Raw genomic sequence first — 26,677 nt, forward strand, 5'->3', positions numbered from 1 at the left:
CTGATTGGTTGTTTTAATTTCGTGTGTCTCCACGTTCTCCAGCGAGTTTTTGTACTGACGAAGGGTTGCACCCGAAACGTCTGTGTGTTTTAGTCTCTGCGATTTGCAAGTGTTTTATTTCCCGCTGGTCGGTCGGTATTTTACTGTATTTGTTTTAGCTATTGCGGTTTTTATCCTCTGCCTTTTAACAAGTATTGTATCTCCCGCTGGTCGGCCTGTATTTTACTGTGAAAAGCTGTAGATTTTCTGGATAGTTAAATAATCAATTTCGAACCAATGACGTCCAAGAAAAAGAGGTACAGCTTTCTAATGACAATCAAAATAATTAAGTTAGAATTATCGACTAAAAGCTTTCCTGACTTCAGCAACATTCGATGGAATTCTTAAATCATATTGTGAGAACTTGTCGACACAAAATCAATTGATCTACTATACAGGATTGTGGATAGCAACGGCTCCAAGTCTTATTTTTCCATCTTGAGACTATATGTTCGTTTTGAGAGTAGCGTCACAGATACTAATTTATCCGTTCTGATGTAAGTGCTTTCTCGAAAGTTCAGTACATCAACAACAGACCTCCTCATGACATTGTGTAACCATTGCAAATGTACTTCAGCATGTGTAACATACGAAAACAAAATTGTGGCTCTCAGTTGGTGCCACCGAAACGACATATGTCAGCCTCATAACATACTATTTTAAAATTAATACTGAACAAATTAAGTAGTTTAAATATGCAATGGTTTTTATCATTCTTTGGCAGTATACCTCTCTAAATACTGAATAAATCAAAAACACCATTCGTTCTGCGGAACGTCAGAATGTCTTTCATAAGTGCTTTACAATCAAGTGTAGGAGTGTTTATAAATAGTTTAATTATGCTTGTTCTGTTTACACATCCGTGAGATATATTTATTTGAATGAGAAATCAGAATGGGAAACCAATCTATAGGTCTATATAGGTCACACTTTTATGCTTTTCATTTAAACCAATTTCGAATGAGTATGATCATAGGAACTCTGATCATGAACAAGGCTTACTTAATATCTTCGAGAAAGCCCTATTTTCACTATAGCTTCTCTCTTGTTTAAAGATTGAATGGAATTAGGCCAGGCATGTTTGATAAATGGCGTTGCACAAGAAATGTTTCCTATTCTGAAATGACTGCCTGGCTGCAACAAAAGTCTGCATAATGAAACATGTCCTTTCCCCATCACAAAATCTTCCCATTGCCTGATACCCTAACTTTAAAATCTTTCTCTACCCTTTTCCTGCAACATTTATTTTATTTCCCTGAAAATCCCCCAAAACGACCAAATTCACTCTCTCCCCTACTGCTGACACTATGTCTTTCATTCACAGAGATTCACGCCGACCCAAAAAGCCAATTCCCAGTCCGTTGATATGATAAAATATATCGTCCACACGCAGTTTTTCCGGCATCATGATTTGAGAAAAAATGCCTCTTTCTACCGGTGAACTATTCCATAAGCCTTTGCCCGCGGCTGGCCTTATTGGCTGCTCCAACCGCAGAGTTATCGAGAAGTTGCAGTGTGATTGCGTATTAATAGACCCATAGTGTAGCTAGGAAGCCCCACTGACATGGATTATGCTGAGTATGACAGATAGCAAAATGGTTTACATAGATAAGAAGCTCGAACATCAGACCCATTGCATTTTTCTAAAATTACGCCAAGGACTTGTTGGTTCGTGTATTGGTTTTGCCCTGAAAGCACCTGTCGGTAAACTCTTCACGCACGTTCAGTAGCTTTCTTTCATATTATTGGTGCTACTTTGCTGCACGCATGTTAAATACCGAGTAACTAGCTACCATAGAAAACATTGAGTCAGAAATGTTTGATATTCACTGCAGATGTTCCAAAACGGATGGTGGATTGTGAGTGCCCAAAATTACCATCGGAATTTATTAAAAGGCGCATGCTCGTTAGAGGGCTTCCATAATGTACGGGTATACGTAGGGAGATATCATTCATTTTCACATAAGAGTCCGTACCACTTGTCGTTTGGAAAATACTTTCAAAAGGTGGTGTGTCCCAGATTCAAAGGCAAGATTACTTCTTTCTTTACTTCCTCCAAAATCTGCCAAAAGTGTTCATTTTTTTATTGCTATTGGCAAACAACGCATCCTAGTGATGCATACCACTTGCTAGTTCAAACTATGAAATTCATGTGCAGAGGGGTAATTTAGAATATGGCGCTGAAAGAGAATGACAATGTTACAATCTCAATTACCTCTCAAAAGCTTCTTTCAAGGCTGAAGATTTTCATAAAGCACCGTTAGCTGGAAATCAAATTATAAACAAATCAAATTAAATCAAAGAGGACTAATTATTTCTATGCAACGTATCTCAACATCGGGGATTAAAACTAAGCATTTTGTGTTTAATTTTTACTTTTATTCATCTTTGCATGGGATGATATATGTCTAAATTCTCAAAGTTAGTATAACAATAGCATTTTGTATATGTTTATTAAGTGAAGCGTAGTGTACAACGGTTTTAGAGGCTGCTGGTGTCATGAGTTACCTATCGCATCCTAATCTCGTGTTTATCCTGGGTGTCGTTGTTGCATTTTTCTCAACTATCCCGTCTAGATATGAAATATCAATCACACAGGAAGAATTGAATAAACCCATACTCTCCAATGGATGCTTATCAGGAATGGATCAAAAATGAATAGGTGACGTTCTCCAGCAAAATACACTTTTTAAAAACGTTTTGCTAGCGTTCTATCGACAGCGCAAAGTTCCTGTATATATCGACAGTACAAAGTCCATGTTAAATTTCCTACATGTAGAGACGTGATGACTTATCAGTGACCTTTAATGCAGACTATTTAGACGTCTAGTGTCGCATTTTTTCGTAACCGTTTGATTTAGCAAAGACAAGGTTCGTTCGAATTTTCAGCCCACCCTTCAGTTGAAGTTAACCATAAAACTGAGTAATACCGGGGCACAATGGTCGCAGGGTTTTCTATAATCATTGTATCTTAGAACCATTTGTGTGTACCTATTCGCCTGATGAGTTGGTAATGACGTTTCTTTCATAAAAAGTGTTTACAGCAATTCCAGATAAATTATAGGTTACTGAACTTTGTTCTAGTTTGATCTTATTGACGTGCAAATTTGTCTTTCGGTTTGCCTCCCAATACACGCTTATATATCGAGGTATCACGTGCCAAAGCAAAAATATCATGTGACCAAATGGGAAATTACGTACTTTACATCGGTACAGGGAAGGTCTGCTGACTTTGCATCGGCGCATGGAAGGTCTGTTGAGTTACAAGCAGAACTACAGCTTCGTCAGCACCTATTACACAGTTTTACGCGCCACAATGACGCAATCCGAGAGTAAAGCCATACTGTTGGGCCTTTTCGTCTGTAGTTCCTGGCTTTACGTGTGTGGTGGTACCTGTGTTCCTGCAACGAATGTGTCTTGTCCCGACGTGTGTATCTGCCAGTACTGTGATCTGCCATGGCCAATTAAAAGGCTGAGAGTAAGTTGCGACTCCAAGAAGTTGAATTCTGTACCCCAAGATATACCACTGGAAACAGTATCTCTCAACCTTGCCAAGAATAATATCGGAATGTTGAGAAGACCCGGAGAGATTTCATATTTGAAGAATCTTTATCGACTTGATTTGAGTTACAACCAGCTGGATAGCAACAACATTCATTCTAAAACGTTCGATGGCCTTGTAGAGTTAAATAACTTAATTCTAAAGTTCAACAGAGCTCTTAAAATAATTCCTAATGAGTGGTTCCGTACTTTAAAAAATCTGTGGAAAGTAGATCTGGAAAGAGCTCACGTGGAAACAATTTCTGAAGACGCTTTCAGATTTAATACGAAGTTACGATTCATTGTGCTTCGTGATAATCAAATTAAAACTATTGAACCAGGCTTGTTTCAAAATTTGCCGTCACTCGAGAAAGTCCTGCTCCAAACAAACCAGCTGAAGTATTTACCTCCCGATATGTTCAATGGATCAGTGAACACTGACGAACTTAATGTGTATAACAACAAACTCACCACAATCTCCTCCGATACTGGACTTCAATATATGGAAAACTTGAAACGACTGTCGGTGTACCAGAATCCATTAGACTGTGGTTGTGATCTGGTGTGGTTTCGACAGTGGATTGGCACTAATGACGTCATCGTGAAACCTCACAACACCACATGTGCATCGGGAGTAAATCTGATGAAGTTCAATCCGGATGATCTGCAGTGTGAATTTTCCGTTGCAATGGTGACTGTTTCGGCAACAATGGCGTTTCTCATCTTATGTTTACTAATAACAGTCCTTTTTAGCATCAGGTGGAGGATCAGGTGAGTAATTTTGTAAATATTAACAACCACGACATGATTCACTTTTAGACTGAAATAACTGCAGCAGCATTGCTAATTAACACAGCACAGGGTTTTTTTGATCATACATCCTGAGACACATTGTTTATCTATTTATAGATGATTTATTCAATTTCAGTCGATGTAAAACGCTCTTGTACGTAGTCAATCAAAATACTTTACCATTAACCTTTGTTCTCTGTTCAATGTAAGCTAAACATTCTTTTATGACAATTTGTTATTTTTCTGGTCATAAGTTCTAGTATGTATGTATGTATGTATGTATGTATGTATGTATGTATGTATGTATGTGTGTGTGTGTGTGTGTGTGTGTGTGTGTATGTATGTATGTATGTATGTATGTATGTATGTATGTATGCATGCATGCATGCATGCATGCATGCATGCATGCATGTATGTATGTATGTATGTATGTATGTATGTATGTATGTATGTATGTATGTATGTATGTGCAATGCTTACATTGACATCTAATTTTCAGTTGGGTGCAGAATACCTTTGTCACTCATTACATCAATGCTGTTTCACTGTCTTGTGTGACAAGAGTAATCCTTTTTACTTCAACATATGCTACTTAAAAGAGAAAACACAATAGAAATGTATTCTTTTATGCGACAAAAATAATGGAATCATAAACCAAATTTACAGATATTTTACCTTGAAAGGGTTTCCACCGGGAGAGTGCAATGCTTCTAAATTATTGTTTCCGAATGGACGGCTAAAGTAAATTACATTAATAATGACCTTGATCTAAGTTCAATCAGTCTGTATAACCAGCTTCAACCAATGACAACTGTAAGGTAATTGTATTATCAGTTTCATTTGGAATGTCATACAACATTACTAATCATATACATTACAGGGCTAGTTTCGTACTCATTCAGTGCATTCGCTGTGATTATTTTTGCATGTACGTGTTTTGCACTTCGTACCCTGCCATTGTTCTTGTTGGTGCCCGACTGTTAGTGGCAGGTCAGCGTACCAACCAGTGTTTGTCAGACATAACGTAAATATATATACACGTAATCCATACAGTCATAACAAGGTGACCAATCTGTTATCTTGTGCCTGCCCTTGCATAATTCATCTGTAGTTAGTGAATCGATACGAAATAGTTGGATGTTTTGCGACTCAAGAAGCTTTCAAACGGCCGACAAGGTTTACAATGACTCTCTAGTACGTATTGCATTTCTGTCGACGTGTACTGTGGCTGGTTATGACGTTCAGCATTCTCACTTCATGGAGCTTGTTCAACACTATATCCCTATATTTAAATAATAACACATGAGAGCAAGGGCAAGATCACGATTTATTGCCTGCCCAAGGGATGGTGGTCATGATCGAAATATTGATGATGCCCGAGCCGTAAGGGTTCATTTTCATATTAATGACGGCACCTAATTTGGTGAAACCTGCTACAGATATTCATCTGATAAATATCTAACTGTGCTATGAAACATTGAGCAGTGTCAAGTTAATCAAGAGAGCATTGCATATATGATGAACTTGTAATTAATTATATTACACCAAAGTAAAAGCATTAAAATTGATGAAACGTGCTACAAATGTTGATCTGATAGATATCTAATTGTCCCATGAAGAATTGAGCAGTGCCAAGTAAACAAAAATCTCATTTTCATATTAAATAAAGTTTTGTAATTAGTGATTTAACTCTGAGAGTACTGTGCATAAGTTGCTTAAACCTGCTACATATAATGTAACAGATACCTGATTGTTACGTGAAGTATACTACCATTAATGAACCAGTTGTAAAACACGTGAGCACATTCAGTTCACATCTGGTAGTGTGATTGCCGGGACTTTACCGCGTTCATGTAATTCTGTGACATGGCGCCCTCTTACTACTATTTTGATAGGTTTATATATCATGTCATCGTGAACACTACAGTTGTAAACGAATAGCTAGGTCAACGCACTGTCGAGGAGTCCATCTGACATTAAGGATTTATGCCCGATAATATTACCTGTGTAAGCGATTTTGCGTCAGCAACACCAATTTTCGTGGCTTAAACGCCTCTCAAATATGCCATTCAGGGCGGAGGGATGCAATAAGCAAACAATAGCATGCACAGTGAACGCACTTTTGAGAGTAGGTTCTTGCATGTGTGCACAAAGCAATCCGCCGATTTGGCGCTGTTTTTTAAACGTGGCGATTTCACTTTCCCTTATTTTAAGTTTCTGTAAGCCATTCTCCTGACTTCAATAAGCATGTTACATATTGTGTCATTGCGAGCTCTACGGTAGTTTGAATATCAGACGTCGGCAAAAATTAAAGCCCAAAACCTGTTAGCAGATATTTTCAGTTGGCATATTAGTTTTTTTAACCATTCATTGCCTTTTTAGCATATCTAAAGATTTATTGTGGCAATTTTGCAAGCGTCATGTGACACCAACGTCCCATGATAACTCACTGACCAGAAGCATCAGTGAAGCAGAACCGTTGCACTAACGGCACAGTCATACCAGCAAGCGATCAGAAACACTTATTTGAAGGTATTTATGTGATTACTGAGAAAAATATCTGATTTGACAACGGTAGTGTGCAGACGAAATAATGGCACTTGCTGGCTATCTCTTCTGCCTTCTTGTTTTTGGTAACTTCCTGTATGCCCAGGGTGTGGTATGTAAACCTGCGAAAAATGTAACCTGTCCCAGTGTCTGTCTCTGTCAAATGTGTCAGACGGGCCATGGTCGTCCGGTTAAAAAGCTTTGGGTCGACTGTGGATTTAAGAAGCTGACTTCTATACCTGCAAAGATACCACAAGAAACGTGGCGCTTGGACCTGTCTAATAATAGAATTGGTAGGCTCGACGCATTGGAGTTTTCACATCTTGCGAATCTTACTGTTCTCGACCTGAGCAACAATTTGCTAGACGCCAATCAAATGGACCCTCGGATATTCGAAGGTCTAGGGAACTTGAATTATCTGATCCTGAAGTACAATAGAGCAATCAGTACGATTAAGAGTGAGTGGTTCCGTCCTCTGCAGAACCTGTCGAAAATTGACCTAATGCGAGCTAATGTGGAAACCATTTCTGAAGACGCCTTCAAATACCAGGTCAAGCTCCAATATGCACGTCTCATGGAGAACCGTATAAAGAAGATTGAACCGGCACTGTTTCGGAATTTACCTTCCCTGAAAAAGGTATTGCTTCAAAGGAATCAGTTGGAATATCTGCCTCCTGACATGTTCAATGGATCAGTGAACACTGACGAACTGAATGTGTATAACAATAAACTCACCACCATCTCTTCGACGACTGGTCTTCAAAATATGAAGAACCTGAAACGACTGTCGGTGTACCAGAATCCCTTAGACTGTGGTTGTGATCTGGTTTGGTTTCGCCAGTGGATTGACACCAATGACATCATCGTGAAACCTCAGAATACAACATGTGCATCGGGAGTAAACCTGATGAAGTTCAATCCTGAGGATTTGCAGTGTGAATTTCCTGTTGTCATGGTGACTGTTTGGCACGACAGCGTTTCTTATCCTATGCTTATTAATTACACTCATTGTTACTAATAGGTGGAGGATCAGGTGAGTACTTATTTACATGTCAAGCAGCATGACATATATGTGGGTTGACAACATGTTCGTAATGAAATGATTTCGGAGATATCAATAATGATACAGTTCAGAGTTTTCTAACATCCTAAGACATAGTGTCAATCATTTTATATTCTATTTATTCTATTCTAGTATGTGTACCGCGAACGGACTTTCTGTAAACATTTTCCTGGTTGACGGTTGGATTACATTAAATTACACGTTGGTTTCGATCTAAGGTCAGAACATTAATTTCACATTGGACGCCATTATTTATCACATACATTACTGGGATGTACCCGATCAGTGCATTCACCGTCATAATATTTGCGAAGCCGTTTTGCCCCTATTCAACCAGTTTTAGTTTGTGCCCTAGCGTTGTTGACAGATGTTTGAACCTTCACCAGCCAGACCAGAGTTTGTTAAACATTACATATATATACAACGGATACATAGATATACAATGCACCAATCCTAATACTAAACGTGGTGAATTGAACAATCGCCTCTCCCGCATGATTCTCCCTGTAACTGCTGAATTGACCATTGGATATGTCGAGCTATCGCAGCATCACTGATGAGATTTCCGATGACTCACTAGTAGACGCACCGCAAAACTTCCCTTGGCATTCAGTAATTTTGCTTTCGTATATCCTTAGCAATAATTCAGGATTTACTATTTTTTCCGGACAGTACAATAAGATATCTTTATGGTGGCATATGCTTGATTTACCTAATATTAAATATGTGATCATAGCATAGGGGATTGCACAAATGTCCGTCCCCATGGGCGGGGTAGGGATGTCTATGGTCTCAGCACAGGTTTCTCCTTGCTATGGTTTATGTTTTACTGTGATATGTATTGCCAATAAAGAATACTGCCAACATTTGGTGTCTTGGTCTTATGTTAGCACTGGTTTTGCAACAAGTTCTTTTTTTCTCCTTCGCTGTGTCACTATTTATTTGTATTTTGACGAAGTGGAAATCCTATGCGAAGTTTTGTCACTGTATTGCGTCTATTATCTGATTTGTTTGATTGCCTAATGCACAAAAGCAAGCAAGGGCAAATTACTAATCTGTGGACGCTGTTACCAGATTATTACCTGATTAACTTTAACGAAGTCAACAACGAACGCACCATCAAGCTGTTATACTTTGCTGGCGAGTTCGTTGTTGTTATGTAACGAGTTAAATCGTCGTTCGTCAATTACTTCACGTCTCATATCCACATTGTGAGAGTTCATTTAACTTTGATAAAGTAGATCAATATAATATCTCATATATATATATATATATATATATATATATATATATATATATATATATATATATATATATATATATACATATGTGAAAGTTCGTTAAATATTCAATTGAGCGGTGTCAATATCTTTAATACGATTCGTGAGATCTGATGCTTTCATTTTGCGAAAGTATATTTTGTGAACAATTAGTTCTGCAAGTTAGCATTAAGTATGCATGCTATGTCCATTATTATTTATTTTCGTCCGATGAGCCGTTCTTGAGATATTTAGAGTTTCAGAGTTGCAGTCGTGAGTAGAAATTACATGGCTAGAAAATGAAGACGCAATTTGGAACGTACGGGAATAGAACACAGTCGAAAAATGCGGTTTATAACGAAATTAAAATGTTATTCACAATATTCTGTCTCCTGTTTGACCCTTGATACCAGCGTAGGCGTATATGCATATTGTAGATGTACATGTACATTTGATGCTCAAATTGTGTTCTTTCGAGTATTTCGAGGACATTTGGTTTTAAATTAATATTGTCTTCTCACTGAGTAAACAGTTAATCAGTCCTTACATCAGAAGGTTGCTACGTTGTCATTGGCTGTGAGTGTGGTTGATGGGCTCTTGTGGTGATGAAAACGTATATGGTAGGGTGGTGGTGAGAAGCATAATTCCTTTCAGTACGGTGCCATATTACAGAATATACAATCGTTCGTAAATTGTGCCGTTTATGTATGTCCAAGAAATACGTAAGAGAAAAATGTAATACATAAAACTCTGGTTGAAGAATGCCGTTCAGAACCACTACATGTCCATTGAATATGGCGAGTCCAATGGAAGTTCAAGAGTTTTGAACTGTTATTATGTTGGTTTGGTTGATGTCTGATAAGTACCACAAATGTCTGGTCGAATTGTTTTGACAGACAGCTATAATGGCGACCTGTGGGTCTCTTGCCAACTAAACGAGCCACATTTAACTTTATATTGTGTAAGTGTTAGCCAGGACATAAAATCAAACGTCTGCACAGTTCAAGAAATGGTTTAATGTTGCAATATAGGTCAAGCAAGGCAATACAGGTCAAGCTAGGCAACATGGTGTCACGATGGTATTTACAATGTGTTCTTCGTGTGAAAGCAGTGAGGTTTGACTCTTATGCCATTGATATGTATACCATTTATTTACTTCATAAAGCTTACAGTGATCTAATCAGCAGTTATAACTATAATAGTGAACCTTTTGCTCATTCAAATTCCGCTTTTAATCGAACCACTCTTTTAACCGAGCGGTTTTGATTGTGATGACTTCGTTGGGCGACTGAGTGACTGTGAGTTCGAATTTACCAAATGAATAGGACGTGTAATATCTCATCAGGATGAGAAATCATTAAAAGGTAAGCGAGACTTTGTTACGGGTACAAGCACCATACGGAAGACTTCTGTAACATAGTTTTATTCTTTTCGTCTGTTTTATTCACAAATAGGTACAAGTTGTATCTTCTCAAACTCTTCTGCAAGGGATACATTCCTATCGGCCATCAGGAGGAACCCATAGGCGAATATAAGTACGACATTTTTATTTCTCACTCAAGAAAAGACGAAAATTGGGTTCTCAACGTCTTAAGACCAACCCTAGAAAACCCTCCCTACAACTACAAGCTATGCCTGGACTTCCGAGATTTCATCGTAGGCAGCTGTATTTCAGAAAACATCATCGACGCCATCAACGAGAGCCGGAAGACTGCTTTCGTTGTCACCAAGGACTTCATTGAAAGTGAATGGTGTTACTTTGAGCTGGAGATGGTTCGTCAGAAGATGTTTGAGGAGCACCGAGACATCGCCATATTGATTCTCAAAGAAGACGTCCCCGCGAACAAAATGCCTGGACTACTGCAGTATTTAATGAGGCGAGGCAATCACATTGAATGGAGTGACAACAGGCAGGGACAGAAACTCTTCTGGAAGAAGATGGAGAACTCTGTTAAGAATACAGCAATCAATATGGCTTAGAGGCCAATCAGCATTGCTCAAAGTTGTACAAAAAAACCTGCGTGATTTTGCGTTTGCATATTATCCTTTCCTTCACTCTAAAAAGTAGCAGAACTCTAGTAATGCTTACAATGCAGCTGTAACTAGATATTATGACGTGATTATCACATTAGTAAAGCAAAACATATTGTGGTACAGAAAGAATAGGGATGGGCTCAAATCCGTCTTGTTTGTATTGTATGACACAGCATATTATACTTACTTTTCTTGAGCGCAGGAATAAGGTTTATGCTGATTTAGGGAAACCAGTACAAAGATACGTTTTACGCTCATTTGCATATTGCCTTGGAAAATACCGAAATTCCTCGGTCCATATGACGGGCATGTCGGCCATCCACATCGTAACAAGTTTAAAAGCCTAACGTACATGACAACATAGTATCCAAATGAAAGAATAATGCAGAAAAGTATGATTTTGATTTGATTGGTATATATAAAAGTTGTGAACTTAAGTTTTCTAACCTGAAAGAATTCGAATGTGATATAAGGCGGAAATATTTATGTCCAGTGTAAGCCTTGAAGTCGTAGAGTGTTGTCATGGGTATGACCTTGTAATTTCGGACTCAGAAATAAACATGGAGCATTACTCACTGAGGATAAAGAATTTCAAACGACATTTGACATACAATTCCCTTTTCATGATCATTTCTTATGTTACGTAAGACCCAAGTGTATCACTATTAATTTACTCTGAAGACCGATTTAGAAATTATGTATGCAAGTTTCCTATAGCAACAAATAATGTACCTACGGATCAAAGTACGCTTTGTTCACGCGAGATAAATTGTAAATATGTTCTTAGTAGTAATTTCTTTACAATAAAAACAATTTGCTCAATCGAAATTTGCATGTTCAAAGCTTACTTTGAACACATTTTTGTAAATTTTAATAGATTTTGCTTTGATCTTTGTGCATTGTATCTCTTTTCGGTACAGTAGATCAAACACATATTTGAAAGAGATGCTTTTGTTTAGTTAATTCATATAGTAGCCATTACAAAGGATTAACTTAGTTTTTGGTTTTACGTTACCTACTTGACTCCCATAGCACGAACATACCAAGCCAAGGTACTAACTTTCTGAATAAACCATGTCTTTTTATATATTTGATATCAAAAAAGTCTCATTGCTTGTTGCTGAAGTGTCGCATCTTCCTTTCCTTAAAATTTTAAATCGTGTAAAACGCGCTTGTGCATTTTTTGCCATATTACACACATTGTCCATTTAGGTCTAAAACCATGACTATTTAAATTTTCTTTAATTTGAGTTTATAGATCAGAGTTTCTCAGTCAATCTATAAAGTAGTGCTATACTGAAAAAGAAACTGACCTCGATCTAAGTTCAATACGTGTGTCTCAGAAGCTTTCATCGATGAAAATTCTAAATTAATGACACCAGTAGTTTCACGTAGACGTCGTGTCAATCATTGTTTCATAGACTTTCCATGACAGTTTGCGTATTCGTCCAGTACATTCACCATCGTAACGTTTTCGAAGTTGATGTTTTGCACTCTGTATTCTACGATTGGTGCTTTAGTGTTTGGGACAGGTATTTGAATGTTCAGCAGACTGACATGTGTTACTTACACATACCCCGACATACAATACTAAAACCCTAACACTCAAAATCAATTGGAATTACCCTGTTACCTCTCGCTCTCGTATGATTCCTCCGTAATTGTCGAGTTGACTCTCGGTAACTTGATAAATTGAACTATCACAGTGTGACAAAAAAAACTTAAGAGCCCATTCGACCGATAAGATTTTCTATGACTAATTTGAACAGCATTCAGGCGAGCGCGTGGCGTGGCTTGCTTTGATTTGCTTGATTTTCGCAATATTTCACTATTTATTCTATCCTTAGACATTAATGGTGTTGCAGGCATGGTGTCGTGATCAAATGCATTATCTTGTCGAAACAAGTGAATTGAAAATAGTTAAATCGGGAATCGAAAGGATAAGACCCTGGGGAAATTATATTTTAAAAGCGAATGTAGGTGTAGATATTTTCGATATGCATTGATGGTGTAACTGCATGCAGGCGTGCGATAAGTGGGTATTTAATAGTTTGTTTGCATGTACAATGGTACGATTTGCTATCGTCAATACGCTCATTGTCCATCACATTCTGTATTTATATTTCATGGATATTTGATATTCTTCTTCTTTCAACAGGAAGACACATCTAGGTCACGTCCGGAAGGTTTTGTGGCCAAGACTTTACTTTATTTTATGCAAAATATTACAGTCATACTGATCATATTTCATCTCATATCCTTTTGAGCAGACTCCTTCAGAAGTCTGTGTGATTCTCTCCTAGGGAGTCAAAAAAGCATATCGCCTCTACACATCGCTAAGCCATAGCTGTTTTTTTAAACGCGTTCCATCTTTGTAGTTCAGATGACGCGAGTATCAGCCCAATCTTCGGAAATTAACATTGACGGCCGCAAGTTAAAAAAATCTCAGAAAATACTATCATTTTTTTCTCGGTTTTGCGGATGTCTTTCCCGCTCAACTGGCAGGTCAAAACATTGACCGTGAGCATCCAAATAACATTGCTCAAATTGTCACAAAACGGTAGTACGAAAATATTACCGCTATGATAAACGAGTCATATCGCTAACAAAAAATTGTGTTAAGGGTACCCCTTACAGTCATATCAGTGAACGTTTTTTATGGTTCCTATATAGGATGCATCAAATGTTGTTAATAACTAATCAAATGAACTTAAAGGTACTAATTCTGAGGCTGTTGGTCAATCTGACAGCCAATGTCAAACATGCCAACTATACCAGAACAATAGTACCAAGTCCTAATCTACATCATACTCATAAGTTCCATAGTGACAAACTCGATATAACAAACACAAACAGCACAGCAAAGACAGACAACAAACAAGTACCGGTACATACAACACAGTCAAATCTGTACAAGAAAAATATATGGACCTCCGGTAAAGACAACCGAGAAAGTAATGTCAGGTGTTTCGAAATAGTAAGCACATTCTGCCCACAAATGTGGCACCTGCCATATATCAATCTGTGAGTCAAAATAAGTAGTGGTCTCAATCTACAAACAGATGTCACCGATGCCATCAGTGATCATTTGTTTAAGTGATACATCATACTTATTTATCAGTTCATGACATGTGGAAAAAAAACGTTTGAATGTAGAGAAAAGCCTTTTTCTTGAGTAACCTCGATTTACAAGCTTGCAAGAGAATGGCTTCGTCGCTCCACAAAATCACTATGCCGTAACGTACGCTTCCACAACATCTCAGAATTTGTCTCCCGACGACTAACAACTCTTCTTACATATGCTTGCTCCTTTGTGAGAAGTTGGTTTTGTCATCTTATCTGTGCAATTTGTAAACTGAAATCATTAAGGCCTAAGGAGTGATTTTTTTTAAAAATTGATTAGCACTTAACCCCTTACTCGTTAGATGTTCCCAGTTCGTTTAAGGAACCGTTCTTGAATCGCGCCACTGAAATAAACTTACAGAAATGTTGCTCACTGACAGGCATCGGCAACACTAATAGAAACATATTAGCAGACTGGGAACGTTCATGGTTCACGCACATACTGGTGAAATCAGGTAGGTTCTGAAAAAAGAAAGGAAAATATTTACACAATGAGAGGCGGTCATTATTCAATTCACAGTAATGTCTGATAGACGGTTACCGAACGTGTTATGTGTAATAAGGTAATGGAAATCTAGTTTTACTGCTATGATTTGCTAACATACAAACTATTCGTATTCTCACATAACATCATTTCCCACGAAGAAATGCAATGCCAGCATAAAAGGATAGAGTTTTCTTTGATGAAATTGTCCGTCAAAATTAACCACAATATACTTCTTACTTGACACTCAGGCCTACATTTCATTTTTGTTTAGCATTTGCATACCAAAGATGACTTGCACGATTAATACGCACTCGTCAATGCAGTTTGTTTGGGAAATCCCCGCACAAGGACTTAAGGTAAAGGGCGACGAATTCGGACGCGCACACGCTTTAGAACGTTTCTGCGCAGATTTAACTCCAGCCTGCCGCAAATGGGTTATTTTGTAGAAATGTATTTAACATCCCCTGTCATTATTGAAATTGCGCTTTTACCAAAATTTTTGACCCAGTCTCTTAGAAAATACATGTGACCTATATCCTTGTCATATTTTGACCCCCTAGGAAGCTGGTTTTTATTCAATATGAGCGAAAAATTAACATTTCTCTCCCAATTACATGGCGCACATTACCCATCACCTGGAGATATTGTAAAAAGTAGCGTGGTGACACCCTTTTTATTAAAAGTGTAAACAAAATGGTATTATGTTAGGATTTTATTCGCCAAGTTTGGTCAAAATGACACCATCAAAGGGCAGGAAGAAAGTTCGAAAATTATGTAGTGATATAATTTCGATATCGTCATTTTGTAATCGATACTTATGTTAAAATTTCTTTACAAACATCATGAAAGTCATACATTCGATACATATGAATCTTAAGTCTTTGTATTTATTAATTAACTCATTAACTCATTTGCTAAGCGTTTTATAATTGCTTTCTTTAGTTTAAGTGAATTATATCATGTTATTTATTTCTAACGACGCCATTTTAACGACCGTTTCCATTGAAACGAGCGTGGTGACTCCATTTTTATTTCATTTTTGCACTTGCACAACTTCCAAGAATATTTGTGCAAAGTTTCAAGAAAATGACACCACAACCTAATTTGACGTTATTCGAAATACTTCACCTTAAATGATATACAAAGACTGAGTTATCGATCCAGTACTTCTGTGTATCTCCTGTCGACAAGAACAGAGGTTTCTCCGAGTTGTATCATCTTGTAAACGATTGGAAATTTATTCTGTTTGTCGACAAGTTATGCCTTGTTCGAATTTCATCCATATCTTCGATGTGCCGTAGTAGATATACTTGAATGCACCCCATAATTCTGTACAGTTTCAACAATTATGTTGTCAGCCGCACGCAGGCAATATTTGCTGCTACGTTGACAATAAAGTGAAATCGGACATTGTCAATTTGGCTAAATTTTACTCTAGATTTCCTCACTCGATTTTTATGAGCATTTTGCGATGTCAGCTCTTAGGCCGTCGTAATTTTCATATGACCCACCCTTAGAAGATTGCATTGACATCCTGAGAAAGAAATGTGCGTTCCTATACCAATTTAATAGTGCACTTACTCCCGTATACATCAACACAAAGGTAACATGTGCCGCACGGACCACTCAAAAGAGCCATGCGTCATCAAAGTCACGTGGTTACCCACAGCCTGGAGTCATCAGTAGATCAGGGGTCAGTGTGTTATATACAATAGGCAGCCAAACGACAGATCCATACTGCCAAGATATATCAGGACTGGCGAGTCTTCAGGTATTTGTCCTGCTTCTTTTTGAAAATACACATAGTAACGGAAGTGTCCGAGCAAAATATCGTAACAAGATGAAACTTGCTGGCTATATGCTCTGCGTTCTTGTTTTTTGCCGCCTATCGTATGCTCAGGGTCATGGATGTGTACCCGCGAAAAATGTAACTTGTCCCAGTATCTGTATCTGTCAAATGTGTAATTCGCCTAAACCGGCAAAAAGGCTTTGGGTCGACTGTGGATTTAAGAAGCTGACTTCTGTACCTGCAAAGATACCTCACGAAACGTGGAGCTTGGATCTATCTAATAATAGGATTGGTAGGCTCAATGCATTGGCGTTTTCACATCTGACAAATCTCACTCGACTCGATTTGAGCTACAATTTGCTAGATTACAATGAAATGGACTCCCGGATATTCGAAGGTCTGGGTAATGTGGATTACTTGATTCTTAAGTACAACAGAGCCATTAGTACGATTAAGAGTGAGTGGTTCCGTCCTATGTACAGTATGTCGAAAATTGACCTGCAACGGGCCAATGTGGAAGCTATTTCTGAAGACGCGTTTAAACATAATATCAACCTACGATTTGTGCGTCTCATGGAGAACCGTATAAACAAGATTGAACCAGCACTGTTCCGAAATTTACCTTCCCTGGAGAAGGTATTGCTTCAAAGGAATCAGTTGGAATATCTACCTCCTGACATGTTCAATGGTTCAAAGAACACTGACGAACTGAATGTGTATAACAACAGACTCACCATAATCTCTTCCAGTACTGGCCTCCAATATATGGAGAACCTGAAGCGACTGTCAGTGTACCAGAATCCCTTAGACTGTGGTTGTGACCTGGTTTGGTTTCGTCAGTGGATTGACACTAATGACGTCATCGTGAAACCTCAGAATACTACATGTGCATCGGGAGTAAATCTGATGAAGTTCAATCCTGAGGATTTGCAGTGTGAATTTCCTGTTGTCATGGTGACCGTTGCGGCTGCTGTTGGATTTCTAATCTTATGTTTATTAATGACACTCCTTGTTACCAACAGGTGGAGGATCAGGTGAGTGAGTTTTTCATACCATAACATACCGGATTGAAAACGTTTTCATATAATGTAATGATTTTAGCGATATCAATAAACATGATTTTTAGAGTTGTTAATCCCACATCTTCGCACACAGTGTTTGTCATTTAGGGCCTATTTGTTCAAGTCTAGTCAATGAAGTAACTACTTGTCTGTCCAAAAACCCTCATTTTCGGAAGTGAATTAGATTATACCAGAAATGACCCACTGGCTGTGACGGTCAATGGTTTTATATTTCAAAGTAATTTCCTTGAGGACGTACACCTCGCTTATTTGCCCTACTGTTTAACTAGTCAATAGCATCAGTGTGTATATACTAGTAATGTGCACTGCCGTTGAACTCCCTTGTCATCAGAAAACAATTGTTTAGTATTATTAATACGCTTGGATGACAGGATTAATTGACTGTACCACTATATATGAATACTTGGCAAAAATCATAAGCAAAATGTCGTTTTTGTGAAGACAAATAATGACATAAGTACCAACAGTTACTAATGCCTCTTAAAAGGGGCTAACACTAAGGCAGTATTAAATGTTGTAAATTTGAGTTGGGGGAGCAGGGTCCAAGTCGATTGTTGAAGTACTTCTGTATAGAATTCAGATTTCATCTGGATCTAATGTCAGTGCGTGTAGGTCATCGGTATTTATTGGTGACATTTTAATAGTATCACACAGTGTCTCATCGAACGACAATTTAATCATGATTTACAGTAATTTTACTGGGCTGTTTTCGTATCCGTGCAGTGCATTCAGTGACATAATATGGTTGTGTGTGGGTGTTCTGCACTTTGCATTTTGTCATCGTTCGATTTCTGCCCCATTCAGCCGAGCGCTAGTGGTAGGTATTTGAACTTTTATAGAACCGACCAGTGTTAGGTGCACACTACCCCCATACATAATACACACAATCCGGACACTGAATCCATACCAGAGGACGACCTTTTACCTTTCGGCCCACATAGGCCTAATTCCTTCCTAGCCATGTTGACAAGGCAGATGTATAGTCTCGACTATGCCATCAGCGATTCAATGATTCATACGATCGACAAGGTTTTCGATGCCTTGTTAGCATCGCCATTCCGAAAGACGCGTTGGTTACTTGGTTTTGACGTTCACGATTCTTAATGTCATTGATCTTGTGCATTACTAGTATTTCAGAATTTGTTGTATCCCTAGACAGTAGCAAAATGACTGTCTTGGACGGTAAATGCACGGTGTATTGCATATTACACTGCAATCATAGCAATAACTTTGACCTAAAAGGTCAATGGATATCCGTGAAAATCGGGAATCAGAAGGATAAGATCCGGCAAAATTAGGTTTTACAGGATAATATTTGCGTTGATATGTTTGCAGTGTTACCATACAATACATACACAGCAGGCGTGTGATAGATTGGTATTTGAAAGTGTAGTTGAAGTGTGGAAGTGGGTGTTGGAAGTGAAGCTTGCTCATCAAGCCAAGTTTTGCCGGTACATGTTGTCCGTGCTGACGCAAAAACAATTATGTGAAGTTCATAAACGTTCCATTATGCGAATATTTCGAATCCACTGACGCCTTGGCTTGTAACCCCGTGAGGAAATTGCTGGACACCAATACCTGGCATTGTGATGCTAATTTTTCTACATCCCGGCATAGACAGGGCAAAGTCTACACCAGCAGTGTATCTCCAGTCAATAGTTTGTTTGTATATACAATGGTACAATGTACAACTGTGAATACAAGCTGCAAGCATTGTTCATCATTAGATGTATCTATGCTGTATCGATATTTGATATTTTCCTACTTCTATCAAAAGGGACATTCAGGTCATCTCTGGGAGGTAACCACAGTCTATACGCTAAATTTGAGTGTTAGCTTACCCCACGATGGGGTATATCTCAGAACTGCTCTTATACCCGTGCAGTTTGTACAATAACACGTCATAGACCTAAGAGGCAAGAAGCATTTTTTCGATGATTGAATAGATCTCATCCCTCGCCCTCAGGTGTTTTTGTTCACCAGGGACCGCATCAAAACAGTACACTGAAATAAACTTACGGACGTGTTGCTTAGGCATCAACATATGAGTTTTTAAGGAGAACCCATAAGCGGTTTAAAGTTTGGTGCTGTATTTTTGTGGCATTTTAAACAGTGTTATTTGGATGCTCACTGTCAACATTTTGTCCTGCCAATCAAGCGCGAAATCACCCGCAAAACGTGGGGGGAATGATAGTATTTTCTGAGAATTTTGTAACTGGCGGTCCGGAAAATATTAATTTCCGAAGATTGGGCTGATACTCTCGTCATCTTAGCTACGAAGGTGGAACGCTTTTCGAAAAAGACTAAGTGCGTGGCTTAGCGATGTGTACAGGCGCCATGCTTTTTGTGGACTCCCTGGTAGAGTATCACACAGACTTCTGAAGGAGTCTGCTCAAAAAAAAAGATATGAGGGGAAATATGATCGGTATGACTGTAATATTTTGCATAAAATAAAGTAAATCTTGGCCAAAAACCTTCCGAATGTGACCTAAATGTGTTTTCCTGGTAGAAGAAGACTAGCGTGAAATCAAATTTTAAAAAATCAAATCAAATCAAATCAAAGTGGACAAATTATTCCTATGTGACGTATCTAAACATCGGGGATTTAAACTACGTTCAGAATGTCATTTCTAACCCTTTCTCCAAAAACGTTGCAAGCTTCTTATTATTTGCGATGGATCGGATTCATTATAACGCTTTTGTCAAATTTTAATGCTGCCTTTTGTATATGTATTGTATTGAGTACTTTTGCAATGTTCAGTGCCATTGGTGAATCACACAGTGCATCGAAAGGAAAACCAAAACTGAAGTATTATTGTTCAAGGGTCACAGCTACTATACCTTGAATACAAGTCAGCAGGATTTCTGTCTCACAGACACGTCGCCCCTTTGGAATCCGCTCCAACATTGCGAAAATACCTGACTCACTGTTAGAGGCGGATGAATTTTAAACCATAGTACGGTGATGAGCCATCCAAGACACGCACTTTCCTCCTCATTTACGTATCGGGTTATGGGTACAAAATTCTGCTGAAGGGCTTGACTCATTCATCCACTCATAAATGAATAAATAAATAAATAAATTAATTAATTAATTAATTAAATACTATCACTATAGTCTTTGTCGTGATAAGACTTTCACGACCATGAGAATATTATTCACTTGAGCAGCAAACTGCGCTGGTCAAAGAATATTTCATCTGCTGATCATTATTGTGTATTCGTTATTATAAACATTTACAATAAGAGTTCGTAGTTTAAATGCCCCATAATTTGAGACTGATGTAGTCTAACATATTCTTGCCATGGTCGGCAATTTTAATTCAACTTGAAATTCCTAAGACCGTTGATATATTTGATTGCGAGAAAAGGTGAGGGGCCGTCAGCCGAACGTTATTTTGCCTTTCTCTATACTGCTACTAAATGTAGCAACCGTGGTTTCACGATTTTCCATGTTACCGCCCTCGAACGTTCACACTGGTCAATTGTATTCAAATTGTGTAATTGATATGCACCCACGCAAGACGGAAACTTCATGCAGTATAAGCATTCATTTAAAAATCAATCAAGGTGAAAGGTTGTTTCGTAGTTCAAAATATCACATGATATTTAAAAACGAGGTTTGAAATATCACATGATCGTGTGGCCGAACCAATTATCGTACGGACGTACGTATCGTACGTACAAAACAGCAGCGTCTGCGTAAAGTAAGTATTGCATTGTGCCTACGTCTGTATGAGAAGTCCTTTGCTTACGAGGCAGAAGAGCAACCGTTCGCTGTTCGAGTACACAATACCCTTCACGTCAAAATGTCGGCAAGCAAAAGTAACGCAGCCCTGGTACGCCTGATGGCCATTGGTTTTTACACGATGTACATGTTCACTGGTAGCTGTGTTACCGCGACGAATGTATCCTGTCCCGATGTGTGTATCTGCAAGTACGGTGATGAAAGGTTGAGAGTCAGCTGCGACTCCAAGAAGTTGAACTCTGTACCCCAAGACATACCTCTGGAAACAATATCTCTCAACCTTGCTAAGAATAATATTGGAATGCTGAGAAGACCCGGAGAGATTTCATATTTGAAGCGTCTTTATCGACTTGATCTTAGCTACAACCAGCTGGATAGCAACTACATTCATCCTAAGACGTTTGATGGACTTGAAGAGTTATATAACTTAATTCTCAAATTCAACAGAGCTCTTAAAACAATTCCCAGTGAGTGGTTCCGTACTCTGAAAAATCTGTGGAAAGTAGATCTGGAAAGAGCTCACGTGGAAACAATTTCTGAAGACGCCTTCATATTTAACACAAAGTTAAAGTTCATAGTGCTACGCGATAATCTGATCAAAAATATTGAACCAGGATTGTTTCGAAATTTACCATCGCTTGAGAAAGTGCTCCTTCAAACAAACCAGTTAAAGCATTTGCCACCCGACATGTTTAATGGATCAATTAAAGCCAACGAACTGAATGTCTATAGCAACAAGCTCAGCACAATCACACCTATGTCCGGTCTTCAAAATATGGAGAACTTAAAACGACTGTCGGTGTACCAGAATCCCTTAGACTGTGGTTGCGATCTGGTGTGGTTTCGTCAGTGGATCGAAACTAATGACGTCATCGTGAAACCTCAGAATACTACATGTGCATCGGGATTAAATCTGATGAAGTTCAATCCTGATGATCTGCAGTGTGAATTTCCTGTCGTCATGGTAACCATTTTAGTCAGTCTCGGTATTATTCTTCTGTTCGCGGTGATTGCACTCTTGGTCTCTAATAGGTGGAGGATCAGGTATGTTGCGGAGAGCCAACAATGTTAAATACGTCACGATTAGTGATTTCAATCACACATGAAACGGAGAGTTATCAATCTAATGTCTATAGAACAATTTAGCATGGTTATGCTAATGTATTGAAAAGTTTTGTGTAATTTCGTCACTGTGACCTAACACTGTAAAATTAGAAATAACATACATGACAGAAAGTAAAATTACAAAAGGAGAAGATATACGATACCTTTCGGTTTTCGGTGTTCAATCGAACTTCTTACATGTCGATGTCCCAGTATAGCTGCAAAATTATTACAATGGGTGAGTTGGCCTGTCTATCAACCGCGTTTTTCGTGATCAAAGGATAATCATTGTCAAGCGTGATTTCTCTGAGGTTGTAGTCCTGAAAACACTCATTGTTCTGCATTCTACTGTTATGGAGAATCATAAAGAACTGCTGGCGAAAGAGTCAATGTTCTTCGAGAGTGTTAAACGATAAATCACAAAGTGTTTTCCCCCAAAGCTTGTATCACTGTCCTAATGTTTTATACCCCAAATGAAAATACTGGTCGCCTGAGCTGTTCAGAAACCACTGACAAATACCACTTTTCGTGACCTTTCGCATAACTTTCAAATGAGAAAAAACAGGGTTGGAGCAGCGCAGGGTTAGTGGGCGAGTTGCTTAAATCTGATTCATCAAGATTCGCACACAATGTGCAAATCGTAAATAGAGCGACTCTTAAATAGAGTCATGTAAGGAGAAACTTTGTGTTTAATAATTACAGCAGACTATTGCCAACTACGTCTTTGCAGAGAGATACTATTTTCTATAGCCAGTCTCTTAAGAGACCACTGTTCCTCCAAAATAAACAAGAGGCTAATCACTTCAGGCATTCACCCAAGGTAAAGAAATTACCTAGACGGTATTATGAATTGGATAAAACTAGTTCGTTAAATTACCATGCTTTGTTTTGTCGACAACGCATTAATTTGTAATTATTATTATCCAAGAAGGGTATAGGTATTAGCATTTATTATATTTTCAATTATTAACCAATGTAGCGATATGCTGTGCGATCAAATAGAGCTCACGTGTTGAATGTGTGCATTGTGTGTTTCATATCGGTGTCACAATAGAAAATTGAAGTCTTTCCGTGCATCAGCGACTTCTATGAGAATATGTCCGTCTCTCTTCTGTTTGATAGAAAGCAAATCGTTCGAGAGGTGCAAATGTGGATTGTCTTAGGGTTGTAGTTAGGCTATATGGTTGAGATTAAAAATCTTACTAGAGTGAAGATAGCCTAAATTCCGAGCCTGAAACGTACCGAATTTGTACTAGCATGGGCGTCAACACATATTGGGGATAGAGTCGCGGCGGCGACTTTGAATCATACTACGGGTTCACAGTGTCGCTCAAAGAGTACACCAAAAACATCTACAGAAAACAGTTAAAACATGTAATTGAGTGAATAAATTATCGTGCTGTCACCAAGTAAGTATCTTAAATAGGTCAAGACTCAATGGCTGTCTAGGGCTGTGTTTGTGGGTGTTGTCCGCGGAGGTAGCGATCCGGATGGGGATAGAGGTTCTCCAAATTTTTCGAATGTGGTTTGAAACCCAAGTTTAAAACACCTCCCTGTAAATCCATACCAAGGTCTATTAAAAATCAAACACTATTAAAGGCTTCAACTGTAAACCTTATGAAACCAAAATTCAAACTAACCTGATTATTTGCCTCGAGAAAGCTGAAGTAAGTAAAAGTAATTGTAGCATTTTTACAAAGCACTTCCTTGTCGTCCAGTCAGTGTCAACACAAACAACGCGATTTAATTCTTTGCTTTCTGCTTTATTCACAATCAGGTACAGGTTGTATCTTCTGAAACTCCTCTGCAAGGGATACATTCCTATTGGCGATAAGGAGGACCCCGTAGGCGAATACAAGTATGACATTTTTATTTCTCACTCCAGCAAAGACGAAAATTGGGTTCTCAACGTTCTAAGACCAACCCTAGAAAACCCTCCCTACAACTACAAACTGTGTCTAGACTTCCGAGATTTCATCGTAGGCAGCTGTATTTCAGAAAACATCATCGACGCCATCAACGAGAGTCGAAAGACTGCCTTCGTTGTCACCAACGAATTCATCGAAAGTGAATGGTGTTACTTTGAGCTGGAGATGGTTCGTCAGAAGATGTTTGAGGAGCACCGAGACATCGCCATATTGATTCTCAAAGAAGACGTCCCCGCGAACAAAATGCCTGGACTACTGCAGTATTTAATGAGGCGAGGCAATCACATTGAATGGAGTGACAACAGGCAGGGACAGAAACTCTTCTGGAAGAAGATGGAGAACTCTGTCAAGAATACAGCTATCAATATGGCTTAGATGCCAATCAGCATTGCTCAAAATTTTACAAAGAAATCCTGTGTAATTTTTGTTTGCACAACCTTTCTTACACTCCAAATAGTTGCAATACTCCAATAATGCTTACAACTCTGCTGTCACTTGTCATTATGACGTGATTGTCACAATTAGTAGACAAAACAGATTAATGTTGTACGAAAATAAGAGGGATTGGCTCAAGACAGTCTTTTTTCGTGAATGATGCAGCATAATCTATGTACTTTTCTTGGGTGCAGGAATTGAGAGTTACGTTGATTTAGGGAAAACCAGAACAAAGATACGTTTTACGCCCTTTTGCACGTTGCACTCAAAAACAATGAAATTTTTCGGGCCACCGGTAAAGCGGCCATACACACTGTAAACAGTTTAAAAGTATAGCGTACGTGTATGATAAGATGCTTGTATCAAAAATAAAATAAAAATGCAATAGTCTGTGTTTTTAATTGATACATACAGTATCTCGCGGAAACATGTGAGCCAAAGTTTTCTAACCCGAAAGAACCTCAATATAAAAAGGTGGAAGTATCCATGTGCAGTATAAGCTTTGAAGTTGTAGTGTTTTGTCATGAGGCATGCCTTGTAATTTCAGACTCAGACAAATAACTGGAGCATTATTCACTGAGATTAAAGAATGTCAAAAGACCTTTGACAAACAATGCTCTTTTCATGAGTGCTTCTCATGTTACGTCACAAGTGTATCACTTTGTCTACTAATATAATGTGAATACAGGTTTAGAAATTATACTGATTTGAGATTTCTTGCTGCAAAAAAATAATGTAGCTATAGATCATAGTATACGAGGCAGACTAGATATGTTCTCAATAGTGTTTCTTTTTCAATAGAGACTTTTCACCGAATCAATAATTGCATGTTCAAAGACTCCTTTAAACAAAGGTTTTAGTAAATTTAATAGATTTTGCTTTGATATATGTGTATTATATCTCGTTTGTAGTATATCTCTTTTCGGTAAAGCAGATTAAAAGAATGTTTGATAGAGATACTCCTGCTTAGTTGAATCATATATTTAAGCCACGTCCTGAGGACTAACGTAGTTTTTATTCAGCGTTGGTTACTCGACTCTCATAGCAAGAAAACATCAAGCCGACGTCTAAACTTTCTGAATAAACCATGTCTTTTTATATACCATATAATAAAAGTTTCATTGCTTGACGTCATAACTGTCGCATCTTTTCTACGTAAAGTTTTCCATTTTCACATTGACAAGCCCACTTGCCAACACTATGATGCTTTAATTGTCTCTAATTTGAGCTTAAAGATCACCATTTCAAAGCCAATCGATAAAGTAGTATGACCTCGATCAAAGTTCAATGTATTTGTATGACCAGATTTAATGGATAAAATCTAAATTAATGATATCATTAGTTTCACGTAGACGCCGTGTCAATCATTATATCATATATAGTTTACAGAGTTTTTATTGTATTCGTCCAGTGCATTCATCATCTTAACGTTTTTGAGTGCTAGGTGTTTTGCACTTTGTATTTTACCATGTTTTGATTGGTGCTCGAGTGTTTATGACCAGTATTTGAACTTTCAGCAGACTGACGTGTACTAATTACACCCTATACCCCCGGTGCGGTATGATACTCAAATCCCTGACACTCAATGGAATTACCTTTTACCTCTCGCTCTTGTGTAATTCATCCTTCAGTGTCGAGTTGACACCTGGTAACTTCATATTTCGAACTACACCAGCGTCACCATTCGACCGACAAAACTTTCGATGA

At 38.2% G+C, this 26,677-nt stretch overlaps 1 protein-coding gene across 1 annotated transcript; it reads left to right on the plus strand.

The window, feature by feature from the left end:
- Nucleotides 1–640: 640 nt before the first annotated feature.
- On the plus strand, nt 641–26,072 carry LOC139134442 (toll-like receptor Tollo). Its single transcript, XM_070701302.1, has 5 exons — nt 641–4,350; nt 10,695–11,214; nt 13,433–13,460; nt 16,402–17,707; nt 24,385–26,072. The coding sequence occupies exons 1-5, from the start codon at nt 3,284–3,286 to the stop codon at nt 24,908–24,910; spliced, it is 3,447 nt and encodes a 1,148-aa protein (XP_070557403.1). The 5' UTR covers nt 641–3,283; the 3' UTR covers nt 24,911–26,072.
- Nucleotides 26,073–26,677: the final 605 nt, after the last annotated feature.

This window comes from Ptychodera flava, chromosome 6 (genome assembly GCF_041260155.1).
Source record: "Ptychodera flava strain L36383 chromosome 6, AS_Pfla_20210202, whole genome shotgun sequence".
Taxonomy (NCBI): Eukaryota; Metazoa; Hemichordata; class Enteropneusta; family Ptychoderidae; genus Ptychodera; species Ptychodera flava.